General features: G+C 48.1%; 1 protein-coding gene across 1 annotated transcript; it reads left to right on the top strand.

Moving 5' to 3' along the window:
- Positions 1–2,488: 2,488 nt before the first annotated feature.
- ptpn3 (protein tyrosine phosphatase non-receptor type 3) lies at positions 2,489–14,755 on the top strand (the record flags this gene model as incomplete). Its single annotated transcript, XM_084471855.1, has 19 exons — positions 2,489–2,669; positions 4,042–4,216; positions 4,857–4,991; positions 5,103–5,145; positions 6,870–6,951; positions 7,399–7,443; positions 7,592–7,644; positions 7,913–8,030; positions 9,504–9,591; positions 10,007–10,095; positions 10,189–10,252; positions 11,484–11,689; positions 12,610–12,738; positions 12,843–13,004; positions 13,097–13,199; positions 13,481–13,558; positions 13,666–13,722; positions 14,114–14,270; positions 14,562–14,755. The coding sequence occupies exons 2-19, from the start codon at positions 4,148–4,150 to the stop codon at positions 14,753–14,755; spliced, it is 1,872 nt and encodes a 623-aa protein (XP_084327981.1). The 5' UTR covers positions 2,489–2,669; positions 4,042–4,147.
- Positions 14,756–15,001: the final 246 nt, after the last annotated feature.

Genomic DNA, 15,001 nt, shown 5'->3' with positions numbered 1-15,001 from the left:
CGCCAGGGGACGTTCTCTCTAAAACACAGCAGCAGTGAGGAATCCCGGCCTCCTGCCTTCTTCTCATTGGCTGTCAGAAGTCAGAAGAGACCTGTTTCTGCTGGTTTGGGCATGCCCAATCCCACTCTCGTCCCATTACTCCACTGGCATGGGGGAGCAGGTCAGCCCCGCGTTTGACTTCCATGGCATGCAACACATGACACTGAAGAACACTCACACATCTGAACACCCATGATGCAACAGACCAGGGGAGCCACCGATTGGGCCCCTTCTGTGCGATTCAACTGAGATAGTTACACACACTAGGAGTTGTATTTGACAGTGTATTATATAATATACCTATTTATTATTATTATTAGTAATAGTAGTAGCAGCGGTAGAAGTTGTAATAGTAGTAGTAGTAATAATTATTATATTAACACATATTATTAAAACTTTTATTTGTAATTACTTTATTAACAATAAAACAACATAGTCAAAGCAAATCACAGCATCAATTAACAGCTAGTCTAAACAATCGTATGGCTATTTTTAATAAATATAAAAGCATAAACGGACGTTGTTGGTTTGTATTAGTCTAATAGTAGCCTAGTAGTAGTAGTAGTAGTAGTAGTAATAGTAGCTGTAGCAGTATAATGTATACTACTACAAGTACTACTAATACTACTAATACTGCTAGTAATAATACTAAGTATAAGTATATACTTAGTATTATATTTATTATCATATTGATGCTGAATCCAAATTAGTTGAGTAATAACTGATGTAATGATTTATTACTGAATGATTTAAAGGTCCCATGGCATGCTATTTTATGGATGCTTTAATATAGGTGTTAGTGGGCCCCTAATACAGTATTTGAAGATGTTCAAGAAATTCAGCCTTGGTGCAGAGTTACAGCCACTATGAGCCAGTCCCACAATGAGCTCTCCACAAACTCGCCGTTTTTAGAGGCGGGTCAAGGTGGAGGGTGGGGGTGTGGCCCTGAGCAGCTTGCGGCCACGGTACCATGCGCTAGTGTTTACAGTGGAACACTGAACACTCCGGGTGCTCCGGCGGGAGTCATGGAGCTCTATATCTAAATAATATCAGATTATATTTAGATATTTATATAATATAATATATATTATCATGGTCAAAAGCTGTTTGCGCCTCCGGATGATATTATGAATCTCAAACGACTGCGTCGGGTTCTCAAACGCCTCTGGTTCTTCCACTTCCACGTCAATATTAAGTAGGCCTACAGACCGCGAAATGGAGGAGAAAGGGATTGCCCGGGGTTGTCTCCTGCTGCCGCAGTAGCGGGCAGCGGGGCTGCAGCGGGCCGCTCCGGTGGGCAGCGGGGCTCCGGCGGAGACAACCCCGGGCAACGGGCAGCGTTCAGCGGGCAGCGGGGCTCCGGCGGACAACAATCTGGGCAACAATCCTTTTCTCCTCCATGTCGCGGTTCCAAATTTCTTCTCAACAATTGCAGAGATATCCCCCACTACGAATCTCGTTGTGGAAATACCAGAGACCTCAGAGAACCCAACGCAGTCTAGTCTTTTCACCAAATGGGAGCTTTATGCAAGCTTGCGTTATTGTGTTGCGTGTTATGCGCCATAACACCAACAGCAGAACGGTTATCCAACTAACAAAGAAATTGTTCAAATTGTTCAAATTCTCTGGGCGGGCCAAGCAGAGAAAGGGGAGGTAACATGGCCCCATATGACGTCATATAGGGCCAGCTCCCAAATCGACGCATTTCAGCGATCCTTTTTTCAAAGACGGCGCAAGATACATACTTCTCGTAATTTTTAGCTACAGGGGGACCATAGGGAGGCTAGGGGAACTCAACTTAATGTTAGAAAACCTGAAATTTTCATGCCATGGGACCTTTAACTTTCATCAGGAAATACCAATGTCTACCTGTAGGTGGAGACAATAAACCGGTCGAGTGAGTGAATGAGTACTATCTCTACCAACTCAATATTCATAAACTCTGTTGATAATACTTTGCGGGCCTGTCCATTACATAAAACAACCAGATGTTTGCCACTTATACATGTAAAATAGAGACATATAGAGAATGATATCTTCAATACAAACACGCATATCCTGATTGGACAATGACAAAACCATCGAGACGATCTAGTTTAAAGATCACCCCTATAATTTAAAGACTAGGCCTATAGAACAAAAATGGATGCAAAGGTAACAGATTATTGAATTACTCATTATATTATATTATTCGATTATTGACTGGTTCAATGCCATTTTTCTACAACAGGTGTTAAACAAAACGTATTTTTATTTGTAGATTGTGTTCTGACGTTTGAAACCATTATTCTTTAGTTCACAGTATTTTTGTAAATGTTATTCGGGTTATGGAGTGAATATAGGGCTCTGATGATCAGTCTCGTGTCCCCCGGACGGTCCCGTTAGGATTCGATCGCTTCCCCGTTTTAGGGACACGGGATCGCGCATACCCGCCTCGGGCTCGCGCCTTGAAGGGGCGGGGCCGCGCGGAATCACCGCCACTGGGATGACGGATATTTAGGTCCGTCATCCCTGGTCCCGGATATTTACCTATACCTCACCTGTCAGACGCGCGTCGTTTCCACTATTTCACATTGGATAGCTGCTGAACTGTCAAGGAAATGTCACGTCTCTCAAGCAGAACCACCGAGGTAGTAACGCTTTTTAACGCTATGCGTCTTTCTCAAAACATCACCTCGGTCAAGTTGTAAGATCCGATCGAAAGTTGGCGAACAGTGTCCCCCCGTTGGGTGTAGCTGTAGATGAGTCTATATTGTAAACAGGTTGGTTTTAGGGTGTAGTCCAAAGTCCGACCAGGTCACAACGTAATTCATTATCGCCATGCTTTAATCTACACTAGGCCTGATTACATTGAGGTAGGGCTTCGCTTCTTTCTGTTTCCGATTATTATGGAAGGCCAAGTAAAGGAGTTAAGCACTCCTTAACTCCTTTCTAAAACTCATTAACTCCTTCACTTCTTACTAAAGGAGTTAAGCTACTCCTTACTTCGCCTTCCTTAGCCTTCCATAAAAGTTAAGCTCTAGTGTTCCTGTCCTGGTTTGAATGTAACTCGCACACCCGACTCCCACACTTTTGTTGTTGACTGCTCTGCAATGCATGCTATTTTAATTAATATTTTACATTCAATAAAAACACAAGTAAAACATTGAATATGTCTACTTTAGTTGTATTCTGTCTTAAAATGCACAATTGATAGTTTGGTATTTAGATTATTAGGGAAGCAGGTAGTCAAGCAGAAAAGTGCTTGTTCAATATATTCAGAGTGTGTTACTGTTGTCAAACATTAACTAAAACTTTGTGTGTCTTTTAAAGAAAGAGTGTCAAATTCAATTGCGTCCATTCAATTGCGCCCCCCCCCCCCCCCCCCCCCCCATGGTCGAGTTGTAACATTAGATCGAAAGTCTGCAGCAAGTATGCAAACATAAACACACGTTTAAACACACAAACAGACACTAGTCGCTCACCCTAGTGTCTGTGTGTGTCTGTGTGTTTATGTGTGCATGTATGCGGGTTTGTGTTCGCGCAATCATTGCTAGCCTTTGCAGGATTGGGAAACAGATTGTACCTCTGTTAGTGGGCGTGCTTAACTCTGAGAATATTTAACATTCTTATCATTCAGCTGTCTGCACAAGGCGGAGGGACAGGAGGGAGAAACAGGGCAAAGAGAAACATGGGGAGAGAATGAGAGACAGGGGGAAGGAACATGTTGAGACCCAGGCCAGATAGAACACACACACAGTCACACACACACACACACACACACAGTCACTCCTCTGCATTCACAAGACATTACTCACCAGAGAGCTGTATCTCGTCCAACACGTATATTAAAACTGTATTACTCACCGCACACAGAGCCAGGCTGTGGGCTCTGTCTCAATGGACAGCAAGACAACAGCCCGGAAACATCTGAACCTGTGTGTGTGTGTGTGTGTGTGTGTGTGTGTGTGTGTGTGTGTGTGTGTGTGTGTGTGTGTGTGTGTGTGTGTGTGTGTGTTCCAGGTCCCCGCTCAGTGATGAGCTGATGAGCGCAAGCAAAGTGCGTGTGTGTGTATGTGTGTGTGTGTATGTCCTTGCGAGGTGAGACCTTTTTGCCTGGGCTACAGACATGCCAAAACCTGACCTGCTCTGCCTGGTCCAGCTGTTGAACGGCACCATCCATACCTTCAGAGTCAGCGTGAGTAACACACACGCACGCACGCACGCACGCACGCACGCACACACACACACACACACACACACATACATATATATATATATATATATATATATATATATATATATATATATACACACATACACACACACACACACACAAAACCACACACACCACGTCGTGATCTCATCAAAACGTTTGAGTCATGACATCGAAAGTAGCAAAACATCCCAAAACTGCCTTTACCTTTTTGGATGGTTTGTTGTTATTATTATACGCTCCATAAAGCGCCCCTTCCAAGGGGAGCCCTGGGGAGTGGTTCCAGCAGAGCGTGTTAAACAGAGGCTGGTTGGGGGACACACTGCCTGCTCTGCCTGGGATGCATAGACCCGATCTGAGAGACACACAGCCTTCCTCTTACTGCTTCAGAATCAACCTCATCCATGAGTGTTTGTTAGAAAACTGACAACTCCATTGTATTATGGTCACAAGCAGCATTCATGTGGGCTATAAGCATATGTGTGTGTGTGCGTGCGTGTGCGTGTGTGTGTGTGTGTGCGTGTGTGTGTGTGTACTATCCATAAATGATGTGACCATACTAAAATGGGGTCATCTTAGTCTGTCCTACCCCCCTCCACCCCCCCCATTCCTGGGCCCACAGAAGCAGGATGAAGGCGGGGTGCTGCTGGACCTGGTGTGTGACCACCTGGGCCTCCTGGAGAGACATCTCTTCAGCCTGCAGCTCCGGGAGGCAGGCACCACCATCGCCTCCGTCACGGCCAACACACACTCTCCAGTGAGCCGGCCTTTCTTGATTTGTTTTGTAGTTTGGCAATGGTGAAGAGATGCATTGAACTGCATTTTGGATCGTTCATCTATTGTATTCCTCTCTCTCTCTCTCTCTCAGAGGTGGTTGGAGCCGGAGAAACCCTTGAAGAAGCAGATGAAAGGTATTTGGATTCATACTCTAAATGTAGAGCTCACTGTGGCAATTTCCGACTACACTGCTGGACACTTTCAATGTTCCAAAGTCTCCTGGGTGCGGGGATGCAAGGCGATTGTATTTGTGTGTACATTTCTATACACGTTTCAAAGTGCTCAACATCTAGCGAAAAAGATACACTTAAATAATAAATAATGCAGTATGATGAATAATACAAAATAATAAAAACAACGTCTTTAGCCTGGACATGAATGCTAGCTGTGGAGTGAAACCATAATAGTCCAGTCATTTTGAGCCAACATGGGGGTCAACCTAGAACAAATTGCAACAGAAGCAAACTGAACTGATTTTCTATCCTCAATGTGTCTTGAGTAAGGAAAAGAAGCCCAGAAGAATCCCATTAGGAGAAAGTTTAGAAAAATACCCAAATATAGCCTATTCATGCGCCTATTCATTATTTTTCTCACGTGAATAGGGTAAGATTTAGATTTCACCATGAAAATGCCTGAGTTAATTACTATAGTTACTATAACCCATTCATAGCTCAAGGCCAATCCTGTGTTGTGACGCTCTAGAGACGGGTAGCAGACAGCCCGGATGACCTCAGGGCCCCACAGGGCTCATACTCAGGGTGGGAAATTAGCGTCTGCCACCAAATTAGGTTTGATTTTGTAATTATCAGGTAAATGTAATCAATCCCCCTCCCACCACGGTGATAGGACTGACGGACAGAAAGAGAAGGGCTTGGTGGAATATCCAAAGCTAGCCTGTAGCCTGCAGTGCAGAGGGACCTGTACGCTGCCGGTCACCGTTATTCATTCATGCATGGACTCAAGAAAAACTACTTCTAATACACATTTCGATGGAACAACTTTCACTAGCCATCCAACAGTGGTGATGAGATTAGTTTAGATCTAAGGGCATCTCTTTGTTTGTACATTAATCCATTCATTAAATGAGTCATGTTAAATTGAACAGTTTGCTATCTTCCTTCCATTATAATCCTCATTGCAGGTCAGCCTAGTGTTAAGCTCAACGCTACCAGTCTTTATAGGGGTGGTCCCGGGCTCCTCTGGGAACCATTTTGGTTATGGTTTTATTGGTAAATCATTTAAATAGGTAAATATACAGTACACTAAATATATTTTTCAAATATAATCGATAAAGCATGGTTATGCGTGAGCATGTGAAAAAATGGATTGTGTCTGGTTAAATGTCCAAGTGTCTGGTGTATTTTACAACACTAGCTGGAGCACCAAAGAGTCAGTTTCCCACCCTGGTCATATTGAAAAGGCCTGATAGGCTAGTGCTTGGTGTTAACACATGCAGAAAGCCTTTGATCAGATAATGATCATATGATTATAACCTAATGAAAATCTTTATTCTTGATTACTATTGGGTATGTTTCTTAGGATGATGGCTGTATTTTTATTCAATGCTCAACCGAGGAAGCTCTATCCATCCATTTTAAATTAGATTACTTTTCCTGAACATTTCCTGAAAGCCACGGGTACAATAGAGCTGGTGTGATGGCTGTGCACGGTTCAATGACTCAGCCCTTTATACCCTAGGTGATTTGCCTATTGGCATCGTACATTTTGAACATGCGATTCTACCCTCAGGGCCACATCAGAGATGGATTTGGTGATAGGGGTCAGGCTGTGTGCAAGACGAGGACTATGAAGCTGTTGGTGGAAGTAACATAATACGTTTCTGCGTGCATCCTTCCAGGGCTCGTCTCACCCTTCTATCTCAACTTCCGAGTACGATTCTTCATCTCCGACCCCAACTCTCTGCAGCACGAACAGACAAGGTAGTTCATGTTGTTCTGTTCTCCTGTCGCCTCCCGGCCAGACCCATCCCGTCTGCCCCTGGCTGCTGCAGGCATCTCAGTGTTCCTATTTGTAATAAATGGTCTCATACCGCTTTATAGATGTAAGATAATAGTGGCTAGCCGGTTCCACTGCCAACCAAAAAGTAACTGGGTTTGATTCCTTGAGCAAGCTGCCTAACACTGACCTTCTTTGGAACGGTGCCCATCCCTGTGTGTCACTTTGGATAGAAGTGTACGCTAAGCGACATGAATGATGGATATTAATAGTAAATACAAGTCTTGCTCAGAGGGATTTCTAAATGTCAACACGTGACTGTTGCCCTGACTCACTTGCGTGTCCAGTAAAGTTTTAATAGGATGTTAATTATTTTTCTGAGAGCGGCTGTGTGGGGGCGTTTGTTCCTCTTCCCTCCTCTTCCTCTGTAGGCACCTTTACTTCCTCCAGATCAGCAGCGACATCAGAGAGGGAAGGTGGGTACTATGGGAACACACACACACACACGCAGACACACACACACACGCACACACACACTAACACACACCTCCTTTCCCTTTTGTGACACACACACAGTTTCCATTAGACGTATGGTTACAGTGTGTAATCAAAGTCTGATTGCAGGTTGCAGTGTCCGCTGAGTGCAGCAGTAGTGCTGGCTTCTTATGCAGTTCAGTGTAAGACTCTCTCTCTTTCCCTCTGTCTCTCTCCCAACGACAAACACTGTGACTGATCAATTCAATGAGTAATCTTGATTATTGATCGATAGTGATTATGAAAAACAGGATTATTATTTGACGCAAGGAATTAAACTGACAAGCTATTTTGCGTATTTCATGACATTGGTCTTTGAGTGTGTGCATTAGTAATTCTCAGTCTCTCTCTCTCTCTCTCTTTCTCTCTTTCTCTCCCTCTGTCTCTCTCTCTTTCTCTCTCTCCCTGCAGCAGAGCTTGGGGATCACAGTCAGTCCTGTCTCCCTGGTTACCTCTCCAAGAGCCACTTCCTCCCAGAGCAGGACCACGACTTCCTATCCAAAGTGGAGGACCTGCACCCCCAGCACAAGTACGTTCAGAAGACAACCCCTGTCTGAGTCGTAGTGTGGTCTCCCTACACCAGAAACATATATATAGCACACCACACTGCCTGCATCCCATAACATTTATGCATGTATTTATTTGCCATTATTTACTATTACTACTACTTATTACTCCACCATTATTTCCCTTTGTGGATGAATTAAGTAACTATATAGCTAGTCACAGTCATGGGGAGGGGGTTGTTCAGTGTGAGGGAGAGAGCTGTAGTTCTGAGTTGTGTTGCACAGAGAAGCCATAGTAATGCTGTCGATCTGTGTTGTGTTTTATAGGACATTCATGCTGCGGTGCAGTTCCTTTTTGTGTAGAAAACATTGATATGGATGGTATATTTCTGCATTGTGTCGTAGAGAACAGTGTTAGTGGGGGGTAGTTGTGTGGGTAGAGAACAGTGGCAGTGTGGGGTCGTTCTGTGGGGTACAGAACAGTGGCAGTGTGGGGTAGTTGTGGGGGGTAGTTCTCCGTGGCAGTGTGGGGTAGTTGTGGGGGGTAGTTCTCAGTGGCAGTGGGGGGTAGTTGTGGGGGGTAGTTCTCAGTGGCAGTGGGGGGTAGTTGTGGGGGGTAGTTCTCCGTGGCAGTGGGGGGTAGTTGTGGGGGGTAGTTCTCAGTGGCAGTGGGGGGTAGTTGTGGGGGGTAGTTCTCAGTGGCAGTGGGGGGTAGTTGTGGGGGGTAGTTCTCAGTGGCAGTGGGGGGTAGTTGTGGGGGGTAGTTCTCCGTGGCAGTGGGGGGTAGTTGTGGGGGGTAGTTCTCAGTGGCAGTGGGGGGTAGTTGTGTGGGGTAGTTCTCAGTGGCAGTGGGGGTAGTTGTGTGGGGTAGTTCTCAGTGGCAGTGTGGGGTAGTTGTGTGGGGTAGTTCTCAGTGGCAGTGGGGGGTAGTTGTGGGGGGTAGTTCTCCGTGGCAGTGGGGGTAGTTGTGTGGGGTAGTTCTCAGTGGCAGTGTGGGGTAGTTGTGTGGGGTAGTTCTCAGTGGCAGTGTGGGGTAGTTGTGTGGCAGTGTGGGGTAGTTGTGTGGCAGTGGGGGGTAGTTGTGTGGCAGTGGGGGGTAGTTGTGTGGCAGTGGGGGGTAGTTGTGGGGGGTGGTTGTGTGGCAGTGGGGGGTAGTTGTGTGGCAGTGGGTGGTAGTTGTGGGGGGTAGTTGTGTGGCAGTGGGGGGTAGTTGTGTGGCAGTGGGGGGTAGTTGTGTGGCAGTGGGGGGTAGTTGTGGGGGGTAGTTGTGTGGCAGTGGGGGGTAGTTGTGGGGGGTGGTTGTGTGGCAGTGGGGGGTAGTTGTGGGGGGTAGTTGTGTGGCAGTGGGGGGTAGTTGTGGGGGGTGGTTGTGTGGCAGTGGGGGGTAGTTGTGTGGCAGTGGGGGGTAGTTGTGTGGCAGTGGGGGGTAGTTGTGGGGGGTGGTTGTGTGCTGTTGTCCTGGGTGCTAGTGGCTCTCTCTGTGTTTTCTCCCCCAGGGGGCTGAAGCAGAGCGAGGCTGAGCTCTGTTTCCTCAACACGGCACGAACACTTGAGCTTTATGGAGTGGAGCTGCACGCTGCCATGGTAGCGCACACACACACGCACACACACACACACACGCACACACGCACACACACACACACACACACACACACACACACACACACACACACACACACACACACACACACACACACACACACACACACACACAGTCCCTTCTCTTCTCTTCCTGGTTAGTCTGTCTCATCGTAGTTTGACTTAATCACATGCCTTTCTATGTTACTAGTTGCATTCTTTTCTCTGATATTACTTATGATAATGATATTTATTACCTTTCTGGTGTTTCCTCGATGATATATATTTTTTCGCTTTAACTCTTTATCCCTATCTCTCTCTCTCACTCTCACTCTCTCTCTGTCTCCCTCTCGCTCACTCTCACTCTCACTCTCTCTCTCTCGCTCTCTCTCTCCACACTAACCTGTGCTTGCTCTCTCAGGACTCGACCAGCGTTCCACTGTTGGTGGGCCTGGCCTCCAGCGGTGTGGCTGTGTTTTGCAACATGATCTGCTCCAGTTTCTTCCCCTGGTGAGTGATGCCGAGGCCTCTGATTGGACGGTGGGATGTGGTGGACCTGTGACCTCTTCGTCTTCTGACCCCGCCCCCTCTTGTCCCACGCAGGGGCAACATCATCAAGATCTCCTTCAAGAGGAAGCGCTTCCTGGTGCACCTCAAACGCAAACACGTGAGTCCGCTCCTCCCAGACATTATGGATGCTAGAGCGTCTCCATGCAGAGGTGGGAAGTAAGACGTACACGTGTAAGTGTAGTGCAAATGTAACCAAAGTCCTGTACAATACCGTTTACAGTACTTCATCCGTATCTGTACTCTGCTTGAGTATTTCTATTTCTGACTTTTTACTTTTACTTTCACTCCCTAAATTGAAACAAAAATATCTCTACTTTCTACTTACATTTTCTAAACAGGTTTGTTACTTAAGTTCGAATGCATTTGTTCTTTTTTTTCATTGTGCATCGTCATGCTTTTCAACGTCAAGACGAATTTCCACCTAAATGGACGCGAGGTACATTCAGGGCATTTAGCAGACCCTTTTGTCCAAAGTGACTCACAATAAGTACATTTGTCAGAAGAAGGTGAAGCTATATATTGCCATCGGTACAGTAAGGATGTCCATAGATCCAAGTGCAAAGCACTAACAATCGTTAAGTTAGTCCATTCCCTGTATACAACAAGGATAACTAAGTACTATAACTAAGTACGACATACAATAAGTGCCTACATTAAAGGATAATTCCAGTATTTAGCACATTGAGCCCTCTTTCTGGGTTGTCTAGGATGAAATAAAGTGGTTGACACTGAATTTTTGACTATTGGTCCTGTCTCTGTATTTGGCTCATTTCAAATCGCCCCTGCCTGCTTCAGAATGGCTGGCGACGGGCATTCACAAACCTGTCCTTAAAACAACCCTAAACATTTGTTTTCAGAAATGTGCAACTCACCGAGTGGTTAGAGGTGTTCGTTGATGTTCCAAATCAAGTATCGTAGCGAAATACACTTTCTGTCGTCTTTTAGTTGGCATTTAGTAAATCCCATTGATTTCTGTTGGAAGACTCATTGCTCGTTGACCGGAAACGGAAAGGGGGGCTGTTTACGTTTGGCTGTAGACTTTTTCGCTCGGTTCTAGTCCTACTGTTGAGACGGAGAACCGAGCGAAAAGAAAAGATACATCAACGAACACCACTAACCACTCGGTGCTAAATACCGGAATTGTCCTTTAAGTGCCAGGAGGTATAACATACAGTGAGGAGGGGAGGGACGGGGCGATGCAGAGTTTAGGTGAACTGTAACCAGGTGAGTCTTGAGTCTTGGCGTATCCATCGGTGCACATCATGCCTGACAGACGTGGTCATTGTGCGGTGGTTGTTGTTAAAGATCCAGACCACTGTGTTGTGCAGGGTGAGACCCAGGACTGTGAAGTGTCTCTGGTTCTGGGCTGTCCCAAGGCCTGTAAGAACCTGTGGCGGTCCAGCGTGGACCACCACTCCTTCTTCAGCTCCAGCCGCTCCGCCCGCAGCCCCAAGCACAACTACAGCAGCAGGCAGGCCTACAGCCGGCTGATCACTCAGCACCTGGGCATGCTGGGCCACAGCAAGACAGACAGGTGATCGCACACACACACACACACACACACACACACACACACACACACACACACACACACACACACACACACACACACACAGACACACACAGACACACACACACACACACACACACACACACACACACAGACACACACACATACACACACACACACACACATACATACACACACACACACACACACACACACACACACAGACACACACAGACACACACACACACACACACACACACACACACACACAGACACACACACAGACACAGACAGACAGACAGACAGACAGACAGACAGACACAGACAGACAGACAGACACAGACACAGACAGACGTTGAAGAAAGTACTTCCAGTGGGCTACCTCCACGCTGCCTGACAGACAGACAGACAGACCGACACAGACACAGACATAGACACAGACAGACAGACAGACAGACACACAGACAGACAGACAGACACACACAGACACAGACACAGACATAGACACAGACAGACAGACACACAGACACACAGACACACAGACACACACAGACACAGACAGACACAGACAGACACAGACAGACAGACACACAGACACACAGACACACACAGACACAGACAGACACAGACAGACACAGACAGACAGACACACAGACACACACAGACACAGACAGACACAGACAGACAGACACACAGACACACACAGACACAGACAGACACAGACAGACAGACACACAGACACACAGACACACACAGACACAGACAGACAGACACACAGACACACAGACACACACAGACACACACAGACACACACAGACACACAGACACACACAGACACAGACAGACACAGACCCAGACAGACACACACAGACAGACAGACAGACATTGAAGAAAGTCCTTCCAGTGGGCTACCTCTGCCTGTCTGACGGCGCTGTGGTGTGCAGGGGCGGGCCGGTGTGTCAGCGCGTGGTGGGAGGGATGGTGTGGAACCCCGTCCTCCAGCGCTCGGCGTCCTCGGAGCGCCTGGAGACCAAGAGCCTGCCCTCCAGATCCCCCCCCAACACACCCAACTGGTACGCCCCCCCCCCCCCCCCCCTCCCCCTCTCTAAGCCCCCTGTGTTGAGGCCCAGAGCAGAACCAGCGGGGTTAACGGGACGGGCTGTTCTGGTTCCGGTAGGCGGAGCCCCAGAGTTCGCCACGGCATCCGCAAGCCCCGCCCCTCGTCGATGGAGCTGACCAACGAGCTGAAGGACGTGGCGGAGGGGGAGGACGTCTTCTACACGTACAGGGTCTCCGTGGGCAGCAGCAGGGGCAGCGAGGGGGAGGGCTCCCCCCGGGCGTGAGTCTCTGGGGCCTCTGGCGACGGGAAGTCTTTCTGAAGAGGTACTTTTCTCACTGTGACTTCATCCGTTTCAAATGTGCTCTCCATAGCAACAGCGCCGGTCCGCACAGCCAGGACAGCTCGTCCAATGTGTTTGACATCAGCACAGGAGACGAAGATAATGGAGACACTTCTCCACACAAATGGGACAAGGTCAGTGATGTAATCTACCCACAGTACGCGTGTGTGTGTGTGTGTGTGTGTGTGTGTGTGTGTGTGTGTGTGTGTGTGTGTGTGTGTGTGTGTGTGTGTGTGTGTGTGTGTGTGTGTGTGTGTGTGTGTGTGTGCATGTCTTTCAATGTGTGTGTGTGTGTGTGTATGTCTCTGTGTCGATGTGTATGTGTTTGATGATGGTTGAGGATGGAAAGGGTCTCTGTTTGTGTCTGTGTGTGTTTTCCATTTGCCCCCATGTGTGTGTGTGTGTGTGTCCTCAGCCCCCGCTGGGAGACGGAGATCTTCTTCTCGTACGTATCGCTCCCGATCATGAAGGAAGGTTTGGCTTCAATGTCAAGGTGAGTCATCCTCATACTCTCTCACGCTCGCCGACAAGAAACGGTCTCCATTCTTGACTGATGTATCATTCCCCTTCCCTCCCTCCCCCCTCCCTCCCTCCTCCCAGGGCGGGGTGGATCAGAAGATGCCTCTAGCGATATCCCATGTTAAGCCTGACTCCCCGGTAAGGTCACCCCTCAGCCTGTCTTTGGTGAAACATGACGGTGTCCTTTACGTCAGATGATCCCTGTGATCTCCTCCAGCACGCGCTGTGAGTGGGCGGGGGGGGGACGACAAGAAAGGAGGGGAGGATCTGCTGTACGGTGTTTGACTCTCAGCCAGGTGGTTGTGTGTAGTTTGATCCCCGGTGCCTGCAACCTACCTGTAGGGGTCCTTGAGCAAAAGGCCCTCACCCCAACCAGCCCATCTGCATCGACTGCTGGATCAAAGTGGCTGCTCAATGACTCAACGGCACCGAATAAATAGTGTTGATGAAGCAGGTGGCTAGACGGTGAGGCCTCTGAAACCATTCACAGGCCTCTAACACGATTACCTCTAAACGCGTGTGTCTGCAGGCGGGGAGATGTGAGCCCCAGCTGCTGGAGGGAGACCTGTTAGTGCTCATCAACGGTCGAGACATTTCAGAGCACACCCATGACCAGGTGGTCATGTTCATCAAGGCCAGCCGGGAGTCCCACTCCCGGGAGCTCGCCCTGCTCATCAGACGCAAAGGTGTGTGTGTGTGTGTGTGTGTGTGTGTGTGTGTGCGTGTGCGTGTGTGTGTGTGTGAGAGAAAAGGATATACAGCAGAAGGTAAAATTGCCATTCAGCCAAGTTGAACAAACCCAACATGTATAAGATCTCCAGAATCACACATCCACAAAGACGTCCACTTCCCGCCCCCAAACATTCATTCATTCATGGTTTATTCATTGGTACCTCCTCCGTCTCCTTGACGACAGTGCTCTCTGTGTTCAGGGTTGAGGGCTGACCTGCTCCTGTCCACCTCTCTCTGCGCTGCAGGTCCTGGCCGGGTGGCCCCGCTACTACAGTTCCCCCCGTCCCTCTCGCTGACCGGCCAATCGGAGTCTGACAAGCCCCCGTCGCCGGGCCAGGCGGAGCGGGCCAGCACCCTGGAGGACTCCATGAGACAGCTGGAGAGAGGGCTGCAGTCAGGCACCCTCTCCTTCCACTTTGAGGTAGTAGGCCCAGAATAGAAGACGCACGCACGCGCGCACGCACACACGCACGCGCACACGCACACACAGATGCCTGTACACACAGAAATGGCCACATTTGTCGTAATACTTGAGACAGGATTATACGTGTCCCACTCACTCTTATTTTGGGATGGTAACGGAGCCTAACCAGTGGCCTTAATCTGTGGAGTCGTTGGCTGAGAAGCTAGGAGGACCTGTCCCTAATGTGTGTGTGTGTGTGTGTGTGTGTGTGTGTGTGTGTGT

Source organism: Micromesistius poutassou (assembly GCF_964030765.1).
Source record: "Micromesistius poutassou genome assembly, chromosome: 8".
In the NCBI taxonomy this organism is placed as follows: Eukaryota; Metazoa; Chordata; class Actinopteri; order Gadiformes; family Gadidae; genus Micromesistius; species Micromesistius poutassou.
This window is presented reverse-complemented; position numbering and strand designations above follow the sequence as displayed.